The sequence below is a fragment of the Nelusetta ayraudi genome, unplaced genomic scaffold (assembly GCF_046127955.1).
Source record: "Nelusetta ayraudi isolate G7.1 ecotype Tasmania unplaced genomic scaffold, CSIRO-AGI_Nayr_v1 ptg000031l, whole genome shotgun sequence".
NCBI classification, from domain to species: Eukaryota; Metazoa; Chordata; class Actinopteri; order Tetraodontiformes; family Monacanthidae; genus Nelusetta; species Nelusetta ayraudi.
Window position 1 is genome coordinate 1,300,963 of NW_027466081.1, and position 16,538 is coordinate 1,317,500.

General features: G+C 44.7%; 1 protein-coding gene across 2 annotated transcripts; it reads left to right on the plus strand.

The window, feature by feature from the left end:
- The first annotated feature begins 1,826 nt into the window (after positions 1-1,826).
- Positions 1,827-10,286, plus strand: tnfsf11 (TNF superfamily member 11). Of its 2 annotated transcripts, none has more exons than XM_076030774.1 (4): positions 1,827-2,062; positions 4,287-4,322; positions 8,487-8,634; positions 9,660-10,286. In XM_076030774.1, the coding sequence occupies exons 1-4, from the start codon at positions 1,862-1,864 to the stop codon at positions 10,097-10,099; spliced, it is 825 nt and encodes a 274-aa protein (XP_075886889.1). In that variant the 5' UTR covers positions 1,827-1,861; the 3' UTR covers positions 10,100-10,286. The 2 variants fall into 2 exon arrangements, with proteins under 2 accessions (XP_075886889.1, XP_075886890.1); XM_076030775.1 differs by having other exon boundaries at positions 1,828-2,062; positions 8,487-8,616.
- Positions 10,287-16,538: the final 6,252 nt, after the last annotated feature.

The window sequence follows — 16,538 nt, forward strand, 5'->3', positions numbered from 1 at the left end:
TTCAGAATGTAGTGCCATATATAAATATATATATATATAATTTTTTTTCTCTTGATGACGAGTGGTTGGACCATTATTTTGTTTGTGTGCTTCTAAGCCAGTAGTTTGATTTTATTTATTTTTTTAATTTGTAGATTTTTATCTCCTACCAAAGGAGGTGTGACTTTATATGATAATTAAATAACTCTTGCTATGAAGACCACAACATTGTAAACCAGTAACATCTTTGCTTGGTCTAGGCACAACTAGAAGTCTGCTTAAGTAAGTTAGTACGTAATTAAGTAATTGGTGAAATGAAAATGTAGAAATTGTGATGTTTCCCACATGTCCGTGTGTGTATGTTTATAAGAAGCTTCAACTTTCTTATATTGTTACGCTAACTATAAGCACTCAAGTTAATAATAAAGGCAAATTCTAGTAAAAATTTAACAGAGGCTCTCTGATGTCTATGAAACCTTTGATCCTGCATCAACAAACTGCGCAACAACATCAATAACTTGTGGGGAAGCAGCAGGGACAAAATCATTCTGAGATTTTAAAAATGCTAACAGCTAGCTAGCTAGCCGATAGTTTGTTTTTTTTAAAAAGAAGATAAGAAACATACCATAACAGGGAAGTTACATAACTCATTTTCCCGCTTGACCCACCCTTCTTGCAGTGTGTGGTCGCACACATAAAATGTCACACTACACCTTATGCGGTTTCGATGGATGATGGGTTTTTGCCACGCTGCCCTTCAATCAGAAGAAATAGTTTACTATCTAAAATCACACGGTGGAGCTGCTCTGGTGTTCTGTTGTTGGGCTGAAATAAACAGAGGTGGCGTGCGGGGCGTTTTGTTGTGGCATTATTGAGAAATCTGATGTTTAAAAAGGTCGGCCACTGTCCTCGAGGCCAGCAAGGCAACACAGTGTTTTGGTTGACACGTTGTCTCTGCAACAACTGCAGGGAATAAAAATGGGCGCTTGTGCGTCCATGTGCAGCTAGCCATGACTACAACAAGCTAAATAATACTAATACAACAACAACTACCACTATTACTACTACTACTGATCAAAAGGTAAGTAATTCTTAATTCATTCTGAATTCATGATTACTTGGGTGTATGGACGCGCATGGCGATGACATGGACACAAGGACAGTTGTGCTGTGTGCAAAAGGAGTGAAACCAGAAGGAGGACGAACGAAAAAAAAAACCTTTATTGCTCTTTTGACATTATTTTAAGGACAGTTCCACGTTTACTTTTGACCCTCAAGTCTCTCCATTGGCCGTTCACGGGCAGGCTTGCAGATGAATGAACTCGCGATTTGCCCCCGCAGCTCAGCGGGTGGGTGAGTCGGTGGGCGGGTCGGGCGGGCGTGTGAACGCAGAAAGGGGTGGATCACGTGTCACTTGTTTGAGCGAGTGGCCCCTGCAGCCATAAAGGGCTCGCTTTACCTGGAGCGCTCAGGTCACTTCGCTTGCAGTTGCCGCAGTAGGTTCCGTCGCCCCCGTTCGGAGGATTTCCGTGATTGGCTGCAAAAAAGAAAAAGAAAAAAAAAAAGAGGGGGGGGTGGGGGGGAAAGACCGACTCTCTCTCTCTCTCTCTCTCTCTCTCTCTCTCTCTCTCGCTCTCTTTCTCCGTCTGCCCACCCACCGCTCGTTATAGCGACTCTTCCGAGTCCGCTCGCAGTTCTTGTTCCCCTTCTCCTGCAAATCCAGCCTTTTGGGACCTGGCTCCGGAGCTTTTACGCACGCACGCACGCACGCAGGCAGGCGGGCGCTCGCAGACACACGCACACGCGCGCGCACGCACGCACACACACACACACACACACACACACACACACACGCGCACACACGCGGGGACTTGCAAGCGCCATGGCAGCGACCCACGGCGAATACAGAGGCTACCTGCGGAACACCGTCGACATGGAGGCCGGCCAGGGCCGCTTCCACTCGGTGCCGAGCTCGGAGTCCACTTACCGGCCGCTGCTGTTCGGGACCCTCGCTGTCATGGGATTGCTTCAAGTGGCTTCCAGCGTGGCGATCTTATTACACCTAACCGGCTATCTGCAAGAGGTAAGAATATCGCCGCGGTAACTTTTTTCCCCCTTTTTTTTCTCCTTCTCTCTCTCTCTCCCCCTCTCTCTCTCTCGCTCTCTCCCGTCGACTTGAGTAACACAACGACGGGCATATCGTGAAGTCCAAGCTCCCGCAAGCTTTTCGTATCGGATCCGTCGAGATCGAGGCTTGCTTACCGCGGTCGAGAGCAGACGCCCTGGTGGAATTTACTTATCAATTTTATTAGGCCATAAAACGCCACGATAACTTGTCCCGGTGTTTGTATGACACTGTCGGCGAGCGCTGCGGAGTGGCAGTGTGTTGTGGGAGGGAGGCAGAAACGAGAGAGAAAGGCGCTCAAAACGTTTTCCAGGCACTTTCCTTTTGCAGGCGGTGTGCGCCAAAGGTTTACGAGCGTCGACCCTTTTGATGGTGCGGCGCTTTTTGGCTGCAGGCAGGCACGCAGTTAAAACACGTCTTCCCCCGCTGCAAAAACACCAAGAGTGACAGATAGCATCTCGGAGAGGGAGAGAGGGGGAGAGAGAGAAAGAGAGAGAGAGAAAGAGAAAGAGAGAGAAAAATTTCCACGGAAGATTCTTCTTCTTCTTCTTCTTCTTCTTAGATGTTTTCCGGGGCCGTCGCGGAGGATCGCGAATCCGTTATGAAGCGTGTAAACACATGTCAGTGGAGCGAGATGTCTTGTTTGCAAAATACAGATGTTTTCACTTGGAGCTCCCTCGGCCGCTGCCGCTGCCGCCGCTGCTGCTGCTGCTGCCGCCGCCGCCGCCGCCGCCTCTCTCTGCGTGTTTACATGCCACCCCGGACTCGTATCCGTCATTTATTTGAGTCAGAAGTTGTAAACGTCGGATTGTAAACACGGAGATGTTTTTCAAGGGCTTTGCCAAAAAAAAAGAAAGAAAAAAAAGAAAGAAAAAAAAAGGGGAGAGGACGAGGCTCAACGCTCCAGCGTGTTGGACGGAGATGCTCAGTGCACAGTGTTGCGCCAGACTGAACGTTCACCGCAGGTTGACACCACCACGTTAGTGTTAACCATCGTTGACCCGAGAGTCGAAGCCGTTGCAGTTGCTGAAGAATTGACACCCAGCATCAGTGGAGGAGGCAGCCCGAAAGCCGTCGTGTAGATTGCAGAATAGTTAGCGGAACGAAAAGTGTCTCAAAGAACACGAGTTGGAACTAGATGTGAAGAAGAAGAAGAAGAAGAAGAAGAAGAAGAAGAAGAAGAAGAAGAAAAATCGACCTTTTTTTTGTGGTGTTCAGTTCATTTGATCCATTTCCCCCTCAATGTCCGCTCAACAATCTCGTTTGATGCAGTTTGTTCATTCATGAGTCTGACTTTCGGTTATCTTTCACGTCGGCGGCGCCTTGTTTGCAAGAGTTAGTTAAAACTTTCGTCTCTCTCTCTCTCTCTCTCTCTCTCTCTCTCTCTCTCTCTCTCTCTCTCTCATTCAGCTTTGCACACATTGCACATGGAGCTCACTGATTCAGACAGGAAGGAAGAATCAAAATCCACAACTCCCCGCACAGACTATCTGTCTCTGTTTCATTCAACTTGGTTGCAAAAAAACAAAACAAAACAATGAACAAATCGACAGAATCTGAATAAACCAACCAGGAAAAGCAGGTCATTTCATTTTTTGTTGTTTTATTTATTTTTTTTTTATCCGCGGTGGGACTCGGCCATAATGTAAACAGTGGGCCTTGAATTTTTAAGCGTCGCATATGGTTGCAGTTTAGAAATGACTCGGCATTAGTCTGTGGACTTGACTCTGAGGATGTTGAACCCTCGACACCTGCAGAACTTCCTGAAAGCTGCACAGCACCACAGGACCCTGCAGCGTGGCGCAGGCTCAAGTCGACGACTCAGGTCCTCGCCTGCGAAGACGAGTCGAGCCTTTCACGCCGCTCTGAGAAATTTAAATACCAATGAGCCCCCCCCCCCCAAAAAAAAAAAAAATCAGCCTTTTGTTTTGGGTCGCCGGTGCGAGGCGCAGAGTGACAACACGCTAGGATGACCGTGATGAATTGCTTTTTTTTTTTTTTCTTTGCTCCGTGGCTCTGTGTATGTTCTGTCAGTGAGCCCCCGGTGTTGCACCCAAACCTTTGCTCGGGTGTTGACAACTGAGCACAAACTTGCCTCCAGCTTTAAAAGTCCTTTAAAAAAAAAAAAAAAACACCCACAATTTTCATCTCTTGACACTCACTCCTGTGTTTCTGTTTGCAGGTAGATTTGTCTACTGCCCCGCATCGACCCATGGAGGTGAGTTTGACTCCACGAAAACAAACAAACAATCACAATGGAATACAGCCCACAGACATTTTACTTGCCTTTCCTTTCATTTGTAATGGTCTTTAAATCTTAATGCAACCTCATATTATTGCCATTTCTGGTCGAGCGAGCTTCGTGCCGGCCGACTGCCAGTAAACTGCGGTTAATTACTCGCAAGCGATCACCAGTAATCTGACTGTGAGTGTTTGAGGGCGTGCGAGACATTACCTCTGGTAGGGGAAGTACGGCGTATCCAGTCATTATGTTTAGAGAGGAGAGTAACCAGGCATTGCAGACGGGCCGCTTGTCAAATCCCTTAGATGCTACTCAAGCATCCATCAGCTCAAGAGCCCAAAACCACATAACTTGGCAGGTAATTAGACAAACCTCCCCGTCACATTAAAGTGGACAAGTCAGATTAGTTACTTGCTCGGTTTAGACAACGTCAAGGCTGCCTGTTGGCACACAGGGTGTCTGACTCTTGCCAGAGCCAGTCAGGAAGTGAACTGGAATCATGTTGCCCACCTAGAAACTTCTCTCAATGAGAAAATGCCTTCCAGGTTTGATCAAACTGCTGCAGCATCCGTGTTCTTAAGCAGCAACAAGGCTTGTGGTCACTTCCTGCTTTTATTTAGGCTCTTCTTCTTACGCCTTGAAATGTCTCGTGTATTATGCCTATATTCAGACCTATATTTTCCTTACTCAATCGTAAGATAATTTGTCTTTCTTCAGCTGGTTATTCAAACATAACCTCAAATCTCTGAATGGGCAACAAGAGGTTTCCACAAGGCAGCCCAAGAGGGCGGGCTGCATCCAGGCCTGTGGTGTCGTCACTAACCTGGTGAAAAGGTGCCTTTCGTGACGCTGATACACACAGGAAAGGCTGATGTCGAAAAGTGTGTTGTAGGGCTTAGCGTAGCGAACATCGAAAAGTCGAGCGTTGAGAGTGACTGTAGAATGGATGGATTTCCTCAATTCCCAAGAGTTCATCGCAATCCAACTGGAAGGAAGTGGATTGGTCATCATCAATATTATATATATATACATATATATATATATATATATATGTATATATATATATTTTTTTAGCTACAGTGATATTTTTTTCCCAGAGACATGTTTTAGTGCATACCACAGATTCTGTCAAGGAGGCTCTGGACCGGAGGAGGTCGGACCAAAGCAGGAATAACACATCTGTCAGCTTCTGATACATAGTTAAGTGGGTTGTGGTCCAGGCTTTTTCCACAAGTTTGATTAGTTACTGCTTCCTGACACTGCGCAGATAGTAGTTTACATTTCATGAGTCATTTGTTGGCGTCAGCAGCTGCCGAGCGCTCGGCAGATAATCTGCAGTAGCAGGAGGGGAGTTACAAAGCAGGAATTCTTAATTGCTGAAGTCATTTTTTTTCTCCTCTCTAATTCCTTCTCTGGAAGTCGCCGCCTGTGTTTTTGGCGCAGGTCTTTGGCGGACACAAGCATAAACTATCCCCGTAAGTAAAACAACAGAATAAAAGCCCTTCGCTAGTGTTTGGTTTCGCATAATGCTTTAATTTCCTTTGAAATTATGTATTTGTGTTTGACTTGGGTATCCTCGGCGGAGCGCTTTACTCGAAACCACCCAGCCTGCCTGGGACCGAGCAGCTCCGCTGTGCTGCTCCTATTCTTTCCCACGGAAGACCCGCAAGAAGCGGAGCTTCGCGAAGTGTCCGGGCGACACGTCCGCTTGGCCCAGGGCCCAGCGGTGCGTTCAGGTTCAGCTCCGAGCTGCGTGACTGCGCTCTCCTGCAGCCGTTCGCCGGAGGGGCGGGGGGGATTTTGGAGGACGTTGCCTTGGCTATCATTTAGAAGGCTTTGATGCAGGGTGGGATACACGGTGCCCTGTGTAATCTCGGGAGCGGTGAGAACACAGGAACATGAATCAGACGGAGGGCTTATGATCTGTGTTTACAGTCTGTGTGTATCTGCACAGCCGTGTTAGCAGAAGGTCTGACCGACGTCCCGGGAAAACACAAAGGCACCATCGGCTTTGGTGGCCAAACCTTTTGGGCGAAGGAGGACTGCAGTGTTTTTACGTATGGGGGCTTTAGTTAAAGGGCTGAGGAGGCACTTTGGTGTTCCAGAACCAAGCATGTGAGTTCAGGTCAGCTGTCGCTGGTGTTTTTTTGGGGGCTTTGGGCGGGGGGGGGGGGTTTCCTTGCTTAGCAGCGTGGAGTATGATTGTCACATCATTCTGCATTAAACTGGAGATCAGGAGGCGGCTGCCAGGCGCCTGCAACTCTGTTTAAAGAGTCTCTTCTCCTCGGCTAAAGATGTATGACAAGGTCTCGCCACCAATCAAGATAGAGACCACAGTGGAGGGCCGATGGGGTGTAGCGCATTCAAAATGACTCTGTAGCACTTGGCAGTCAGTGATTTACCCCCCTTTTCAGTCCCGGGGCGTTGCGCTCCGAACATGTTTGTGCAACAAATTACCTTTGGAGGTCAGAGAGGTCTGGTCCTAGTGGGAGTGGGGCACGTTTTCCCCGACTCGCTATCTGGATGGAGGGAACCACGTTTGTGGAATCTAGCTTTGTGGCTACACATGTTTGTTCTAAGAGCTCCAACCACGCTGAATGTTGTTGCAATAATGCAATAATATCCATCCCTTGTAAATCAAATGCTGATTTATCTTTGGAGTTGATTGAAAGTTGATCGCCGTTCTCAGCGTCACAGGGGCGTAGGGGGGTAGGAGGGTGTGCTGGAATCCATCCCAGCGGTCTTGGGGCGAAGACGGGGTTACACCCTGGACAAGTTGTGCGTTCATCGCATCGCAGGGCCACACAGAAGGACAATCGGTCACACTTTGCACTCACACCTACGGCCAATTTAGAGTGTGCAGTTGGCCTCTCTGAGGGAGGAAGCTGGACACCTCAGAGAGAACCCACGCAGACACATGGACAACATTGAAAGTCCACACAGAAAGGGCCCGGGATCAAACCCACAACCTTCTTGGGTGCAGCACTAACCACTGCACCCTTGTGTCGCCCCTGGAAAGTACACTTGTTGGTGTAACTTAAAGGTCCAGTGTTTAAAATGTGGCTTGATTTATGATTTTTATATTTAAAAAGCTTTATATACTACCCATAAATACATTGATAAAAGGGTATAATTGCAGTACAAAAAAAGTTATTTGGTTTTCCTTAATTCCTTGGAACAGTTCTCATATATATCAAGGGTCTTTCTCCGAGTCAGCTGACATCTTGCGCCACCATTTTTCTAAGGAAGCCTGGTGTGGACAATCCAGGTGGCCTGACAGCCCGCTTCAATATTTGGGTGACTGCTAGCATCTTCAAACCAATGAAGAAGAAGGTGGATGAGGTGTCCAGGTTTGGGTGCGCAGGCCACTGTAGTTCACTGGCAAACTCAGGAGAGGGAGGGAGAGTGAAAGTCGCTGCAACCACTTGATGTCGCTGTGTCTTCTTCAAAATCTCCAACTATTACACACATAACCTTTAAATGTAATCGTATTATTTTAAATGAAAATCCAGTTTTCATTAGATTACTGATGATGGTTTTACTTGCATGCCAGTTGTGTAAGGGAGTTGGCCGCTCTGTCGTAAACCTGCCTAGAACCCATGCTTTTCTTCACTTTATGAATCTTTCCTGAGGATGGCATCCCAGCTGTACATGGCCTTGAATAGAAGCAGCCCTGGGGTCAGAATAGAAGCCAGATCCTCAGCAGGAGGTCTCTGGGTCCCAGTTTTGGCCGCCGCCCTGATTTGGAGTTAGCTGGCTAGTGTCAGCGGTGCATAATATATACTGGCACGCAGCCATTTTCATCAGCGCACCGTCTCCAAACGCACGGACACAATTCCATCCGAGCTGATGGTTATTCAAAGGGACAGCAGAGCAAATTTGCGGTGAAAAATGTTGAAATTCTACTGTGTTTTCTGCGTCCACAGGGGAGCTCTCTGGTTTAAACACAGAGCGTGCCTCAATCAGCACCACCAAACTATGGCAAAATGACTTTTCTGATGGGCTAGGTGGGAATAGAACCATGTTTAGATTGAATTTATGTGGAGGATATAATTAGGCGCAACTTAGTTAAGGTTTGGCACTCGACCCGTGAGCGGTTGCTGTTTGTTTGCTCAGCCTCCTCTCTCTTTCTCCCAACAGGAAATACAGACGGAGCCGGTGCTCAACGCGCTGAGGGACACGCGGAAAAACAACAGACGCTGCAAAACGACAAAAGAGAGCCTCCCTTCAGCTCACCTCCCCATCACGGCACATCAGGAAAACGCAAAGAGTGAGTCTGCACAAGTTGGTGTGTTTTGATTTTGTTTTTTGGTCATTGCACAAGAAAAGCATCTGCCTTTATGTTAAACGCAGGGACTGTAATGTGAATACAGCCAGGGTGATAGAGCTAATGTCTTCAAGAACACATTAACAAGAGTGTATAATCGTAATATAGATATGTTTTTGGTAAATTTCACCAAATGTGTTAGATGCCTTTAATACATTAAGCACAGGTGGAATGTAGAAAATCTTTATTATGATAGATTATAGATTTGTATTTATTGGGATTCTTTTATTTGGTCATAAAAAAAAAGCTATATTTATGGACAATTTGCATTGCTGGCTAGTTTGTGCTCCTCATTTGATCTTAAAGGTCCAGTGTGTAACATTTGGCTTGACGAATGACTTTTATATTAGTAAAAGCTTAATATTCTGCCCATAAATACAATAATAAAAGTTTTTAAGCACAGTATAAGTAATAAAAGTAAAAGTAATTTGGTTTTTCTACCCTAACAACGGTTCCCATATGTATGTAATAATAATAATAATATACATTTAGTAAGGGTCATGGTCCTAGTTAGCTGCCATCTTGTACCGCCATATTTCTAAGGAAGCCTCGTGTGGACAATCCAGCTGCCTGACAGCGCATTTTGTATTTAGGGTGAACGCTTGCATCCCTAAATAAACTCAGAAGAAGGTGGCCGAGGTATCCAGGTTTGGGTGCGCCAGCCACTGTAGCTCACTGGCAAGCTCAGGAGGGGAGGGAAAGTGAAATATGCTAGAATCCTAAATGTAACCACTTGATGTCGCTGTGTCTTCTTCAAAGTCTCCAAATATTACACACTTAACCTTTAACGCAACAAGATTTATTGGGTAACCTAATTCAGTCAGTGTTGAAGTACGTGGTGCTAGCATACAAGACTTGATTACAAGACTTTTGTTAGTAGCTTGTTTTACTTTATGGCAGATTCATTGTCAGAATAATAACCCTTCCCCCCCCCAAAAGAAAACACCAAAACAAACAACGCATTTTTTTTTATTCTTGCCACAAAGAGGGTGAGCCGAAGGCCGTCACCATTGACTGGGACGAGGTGCACGGATACCGCCACAAGATGGGCTACCAGAAGGGCAAACTGCTGGTCATGGAGTCGGGATTCTACTACGTTTACACCAAGACTTGCTTCCGCTACTACAAGTACCTGCCCGAGGACACAGTGCAGGCGGGCGTCTCGTCGGCGGACGTCAGCAACACGCAACTCATCCAGTACGTCTACCGTGAGAGCATCAAACAGAACAGCAAGGCGGCCGTGCTGATGAAGACGGGCAGCACCATGCGCTGGAACAACACCAGCTACAACATGTACTGCGCCCAGCAGGGCCGAGGGGTCCGGCTGGACGAGGGAGACGCCTTGTTCGTCAACGTGTCCAACGCTTGGATGCTGGACCCTGAGGGAGAAGGGACGTATTTCGGTGCCATAAAACTGGGCCACTGAGTTGCTAGCGCGAGAGGAGCGGACGATGCTACTGAACATTTTCTACGCCAAAGAAACCACTGCTTGTGATTTGTATTGACAACGTTTTTTTTTTTTGTTTTTGTTTTTTTCGAAAAAAGTGTCCTTTATATTGTACATAAGATTTTTTTTTTTTTAAACAAATTTCCTTGGAGTTCCCATTCCCCCCGCCCCCCAAAAAAGGCGCAAAGCTCCCGACTTTATTCAAAGTAGCACTGGACTTGTTTCGTTTCGTTTTTGTTTGTTGTTTTGTTTGATATATGCGTTGCAGTTAGTTTTTTTTCCTGAAGTGTCCATGCACTTCAGTTCACAGTACAATGTTTTTTGGCCAAGGGAAACAGAAGCCTCCAAGCGCTCGTCACACAAACTGCAGGCTAGCAACCGAATGAGCGTGTTGGTTTTTGAAGGCGAGTCAGGAGAGAGGCGACGCGCTGAAGCGAAATGTTGGAGGAACACCTGAAAATGAGCTTTGTCACTGACAGAATATCTGCTCACAGATATCAAATTAAGAAAAATAACACAACCGTTTGCTCTGTGTCTGACTCGCAGTGTTTCAGTACAACTGTCTGCGCTGTTTTACTTCCAGTTTCGCTGAATCATGGACGAGCAATCAAGTGCCAATTTAGACATTCGAAAAAAATCATTTCCATTTCTTTCTTTTTTTTTTTGCTTTGTTTTTTTGACTTGGATGAAATAAGTGGCCTGCTTCAATGAGCAATTTGGATGGCACCGTTTTGAGGAGAAAGTGACATCTGTTTGTAATGATCATTTACATCAACAAGCAATGCAGATAGCTGGACTGTCTGAGCGGAAACGACAAGAACAGACTCTTGTCTTCTTTAACTAGAGGAGCCAAGCTGAGTTTGGCTCCTCTTTAACTTAATTGTTTGTTTGTTTTTTCCATTTGGCTCTTTGAGGTAAATGGGAATATGCACTAAATATTTATTTATTAGCTACAGAAGTACAGAGACAAGTCATTGTTTAAGTGACCTCTTGACTGTAGAAATCATATTTTATGTCTACTTGACATTTATTATGCAGCACTTACCATAATAGACACGCTTTTTGTTATAAAAAAAAAAAAAACACAGGGGCTTCATTTTCAAATCCGTATTTATGTGTCTTGGTTTTTGACAATTCTGTGTGCACTTGCTTAGCCAAAAGCAATATGGATATACTGATTCTTCTACAAGATTGTAGCAAACCCGTAAGACCTTCATCTGATTTAAAGTTCTTATTTAGTGTTCTTTTATTTATGTTTGTATATGTTTAAATAAAAAAAAAAAACTACTTTTGTAACAACGTGGTTATGCATATTTATTTGTGCTCATCCGGGTCGGCGCTCCGAGACGAGGGAGTCCAGTTTCACAGCATAAGGGAGATTGCTGTGATCTCACAGTGTAATCCGACGAGCAGGAGACCTTAATTATGTTATTGTGATGTGCAACTTGATAATCTCCACAATCATTGGACAATTCAACACCACTGTTGCGAAAGAGTGAAGCCTGGCAAGGGAACAGAACTAGCCGTAGCATGTATAGATGGTGTAAATATTGCTGCGCCGCTAACTCACTGCAGATGTTGGACTTGCAGTGCAGTGTGACCTGGGAACAAAAAAAAAAAAAAAAGCAGTGGAGGAAAATAATGATGAGGATTTTATTACTCCATTCTAGTGTGTGTCAGCTGCTATAATCCATGTGATGATGGGTCTCCATGCATGCAAGAAACTGTTTGAGTTGTTGGCCCTGCAGCCAAACGGCTCCTTTTGTTGTCCAAGGACTGGTTCTCAGCAGCATATGGACTGAGAAGGCGTCACACAACAGCACTGAATCCATTATTTAAATTTTAAAAAAAAACTATTCACTCAAAACTATTTGGCTGAGGAAAAAACGAGAGGCCAAAAAAAAAAATGACACATTTTCGGGATTTTCATGGGAAACTTGTCGACAGTGCAAAGCGCTGGCCAGACTCCTGTACCTGTAAAACATAAGCGGCTCCAATAAAAGATATTTTAAATACAAAGCGCAATTTGTAAGGCTTGTTAAAGAAATGCAATCCAAGGCATGGCTTTGCCCTGTACATGACTAATTGCAATGGTGGTATATTGAGATTGAGAATGTGGAATGGTTAAATCGACCAGTGTTATCAGAGGGCCATTGCACGGCATTGAGGTCAAAGTCATTGCTGCAAATTTGCAACAAAAAAAAAATCATCTTACATCTGAGCTCATTTTGATATTCTGTAAACTAAACGTGGCAAAGAAGGTAGTTAAAAGCCATCATGTTCTTTTTTTTTTTTTTTTATATATATATATATAAAACACATTGAACACCATGTCCTCATGACCATGAGTGTGAGAAGAGACTCGAGTAACTCTCCACACAGTGATAAAATTACAAATCTCAAGAACATATTTTTCCGAAATTCTGTGACTGTTCCTCCAGAGGTGCTCTGTGCATGTGCTCGTTTTTCATTCCTCTTGAGCTGTCTCTTTCTATTCATTGAACCTTTGGATTCCATGGCGTCCGTACAATTGCTGAAAGCCTGCCGTTTTCGCGCTGCCACCAACAAACAAGTTAAAACAACTGCGGTTTCTATAGGGGCAGTCTGGCTCGGATTTTGAAAAAGAAAGAGAAAAGGAGAAGAAGAACGCGAAGAAGCCCAAGACCCACGTGTAAACACTGGACTTCCGCAATGTGCCACACTTTGAAGTCCCTGGATTTCACAATTCTTGGCACAGAACAGAAACCATTAAAATGTGTTGTTTCAGTAAACATTATGGCAAGCTTGGCGTCTGCAGGTCCCCCACCCGCCCAGTGCACGGACACACACACACACACGCACACACGCACGCACGCACTCACGCACACAAACACACACACACACACACACCCGTTCATCACATCAGATTATATGGGTACACAGTGTGTCTCACTTGCTTATTGCACTCATCCGTTCATGAAACGGGCCCGCTGGGCTCAAGTGTCGGATTTGCCGGGTTTGTTTTTTATTACTTACATGTGTAAAAACACATTGCAGCGATGGTCGGATCAATGCTGAGGCGGTCACGTTGAGTCACGTAGCGTCATCGTCGTTAAAAAAATGGAGCAGTGAGTTGCATTTTCACCGCTGCCCGGCTGATCTCCAGACATTCCACGACAACCTGTCGCAGACCAGCTCCAGCAGAACAGATGTACGGCTTTAGCGCGCGCTTCGCGCTCATCAGACATTATTTCAGAGTCTTCCCACTCGGGCTCAACAAAAAGGTGGAGCTCTTGATTCTGAGAAACGGCGTCATGTGTTGGAAAATATATCAGGGATTTTTCCCCCCCAAAATAAGTAGTACCAGAGGCATCAGTATAGAAGCGAATGCTATTAGCTAACTGCGAGTGCTTCGCTTTATGGGATTTTGTGGTTTGGAGGAGACGGAGAAGTGCGTTTAGCGAGCAGCTGGAGGCCTTCATTATGGGCAATCAGGTTGCTCGGGGTTTGCACGCTCATTCCCGTTGAAATGGCTGTTTCCGCGCATGTACCGGCTATCAGTGTGAGCGCCCGCTCGCACATTCAAGACGTGGTGCTAAGTCAGCAGGACCACCTTTTATTTAAACGCTGGTTCCTTGGTCTCGGACTTCACCTTGTTAGCTCCGAATTCTTTGATATTTGATATTAACAATACCGGCTGTAAGAAAGTCAGATTTACAGGCCTTGCTGCATGTGTGATTGCTGCGGGGCTACAAAAGCAGGGTTACAGACTGCAACGATCCAGAAGATTTTACTTTTTGAAATCATTATTGACAGAGTTCCTCTCCAGTGCAACCTGGTGTGGTAGTTCGTCAGACGACGATACACAAATAGATTTGGATAGTGTGTACTTTTTCACCACAACCAACCACAGATATCCAATGACCTGCCCATTTGTCTCGTCTCAAAGCATGTCCTTATACCGATAGTCAAGTTTCTTTAGTCGGCAAGATCAGTTGGTGGGTTGATCATTTGTTGCATTTTACCTCCAAGTTCTTGCTGGTCAAAGTACAGCGTTTGATAGCCGTGTTTCCGCCAACCCATATTAATTGCACAAGGGCGGAATACGAGATGGGTTGTGATTGGAGCGAGACGAGGCAGGTGAGACAGCACTCGAGTTCCCATTTGTCCCTCCAAACCCGACTTCAGTACCATGGATAGCACATTTCGCATCTGATCACCTCAAACCACATGATCCTCAGAAACACTGATCTTGAGGAAGAGCAACAGGACTAGTACTTAGGTCATTGAGAACGTGTTGTGGTCTACATCAAACAATGGCTACCATTTCAACCATTTTTGATAACAGCATGACACCACATGACAGGGTTGATTGAATGGCCCAATGGTGCTCCGCTGGTACAAGTTGCGTGAATGCTCTGAATGTTGAAAGGCATCAAATATTGGCCAATAACAGTGAGCAGTTCTAGTAGTGACGTAGTTATTTCTATAAGTGTACGATTTTTCAGATTTTCTTTACTGTTAAAAAGTGGTGTTTTCAATTGCATTGAGCAAATTGAAAGTCCTTGTCTGACATGAAAAGACAAAGAGTTGTGGAAAAAGTGGAAGAGAAAGGAAATGTTGCATAGGGCCGTGCAAGGTTCACAAAGGCTCAAGTTAATTTATTACAAATACTTAACTACATTTTGGCAGAAATCATACTTCTAAGAGTCCTTATTAATCACTGTGCTTATACTTGAGTTGATTTGTGAAGAAGCGGTACTCTTACTTCACCATGTTAGGCTACACCAAGTTTGTTACCCTTTTTTTTTTTTTTTTGGCCTATTCGTTTATTTCTTCCCCACGCAAGTCTTTTATTATGTCAGAGAGACAGACTTCTCCAAAGCACCAACATGTGACCATGTTTCACCAATCAAGCTTAGCTGTAGCTGCACAGTCACATCACAGGACCACAGGCCATCTCACAAGCAGACCTGCTGACGTAAAAAAAAAAAAAGGGAAAAAATCTGCGGTTTACATTTTTGTGACACTTATGCAGACATACTCTTCTACCATTGCCCCTGAGAGATAAATAAAGTTGTTTTTTTTTTATTATTTGAATCCGACAGATTAAAGGAATTACGTGTCAGTATGCCTGTGGTCATTAAAAAAGAGGAAAAACAGGCAGAGAGAATTGTGGGAAAAGAAGAAGGATAAACATGCGGTGTGTGAGAGGCTTAAGACTCTGTGTGGAAAAATGCAATGACACAGATCTGCTGGCAATTCCTTTTCCGATTTTTCCCGTCTCTATTAATATTCACGTCATTTACCGACCGAAGATGCCAACTAATTATATTGATACAAGACCTTCTTAACCCCCCTGAAAAAAGTAAATAAAAGTCATGCGTTTAAAACATTTCCACGGTAAAAGTATGTGGCTTTCCATGAGAAGCACTTGAACTGGTTTCCCCCAAGTGTTTGTTATTAAATGCTGCTGTTTTGCCATCATTAGTTCTGTGATTAGTATCATTATTGCTCCAAGTTTTGACTCTGCGGCAAAGGTTTAATGTTTACACGCTCGTTGTTCTGTTTTTATAATATCAAATGTAGTGACATCAATAAGGAGTAATTCATCAAAAAATAACTTTAACTGCCCAATGTCACTTTTGACAGTGACAGTGTGATTGATTATATTTGCCTCAGCTATGGCTACCCTTTGCGAAATCTTAACTCGTTCTGTATTTGTATGTTACACGCCTGTTACGCTGTTCACAGAACTCAGGTTGATGTGGTAGAAATGTTTTTGTGCAACAGTGCATCACTCTCTTGAGTTCTGTCAGCGCTCTTATTTATTAAACCAAAAAAAAAACAAAACACAACTTCCATTTTTGGCCCTTTGCATCTTCCAATATCTTTCAATATCATTCACACCTCATAAGCTCTGCAAGCGAGGGGAGAGCTCGCCAGAAACACCATCTGGTTTTTTTTTGCAGGTGGTGTTTACGCCGGTCATACTGCGTGCGGTTGTTGGAGCAAAGTCTTTGTGGATAAGACAATATTTGTAAAGAGGCTTCTTTGCATAGAAGAGGGTGTTCTTTTCCAAGAAATGTGTGCAAATTAACAATTAAAATATATTCAAAGGAGTCTGGAGCAGCTTGACTCTTGGTTCCTGTGGGTAGGATGCAATTCTTGTTGTTCCATTGCCACACGCCGTTCTGCCTCAAAAGCCGCGCAATCACGTTTGTGGATGCGGCCCATTGACTTGCAGGAGATGGTCCGTGATTTATTACTCTTCTTTAACAAACTGTACTACTTTGACATTTATAATTGGACATACTCGTTCTGTTTCAGATAAGTGATTCCCTCTGCTTGACTCAATCCTTGCTGGCTGCATTTGGACGGACCGTTAATAAAGTCGAAAAAAGGAAATTCCTTCCACTGAAACACACTTGCAGACACA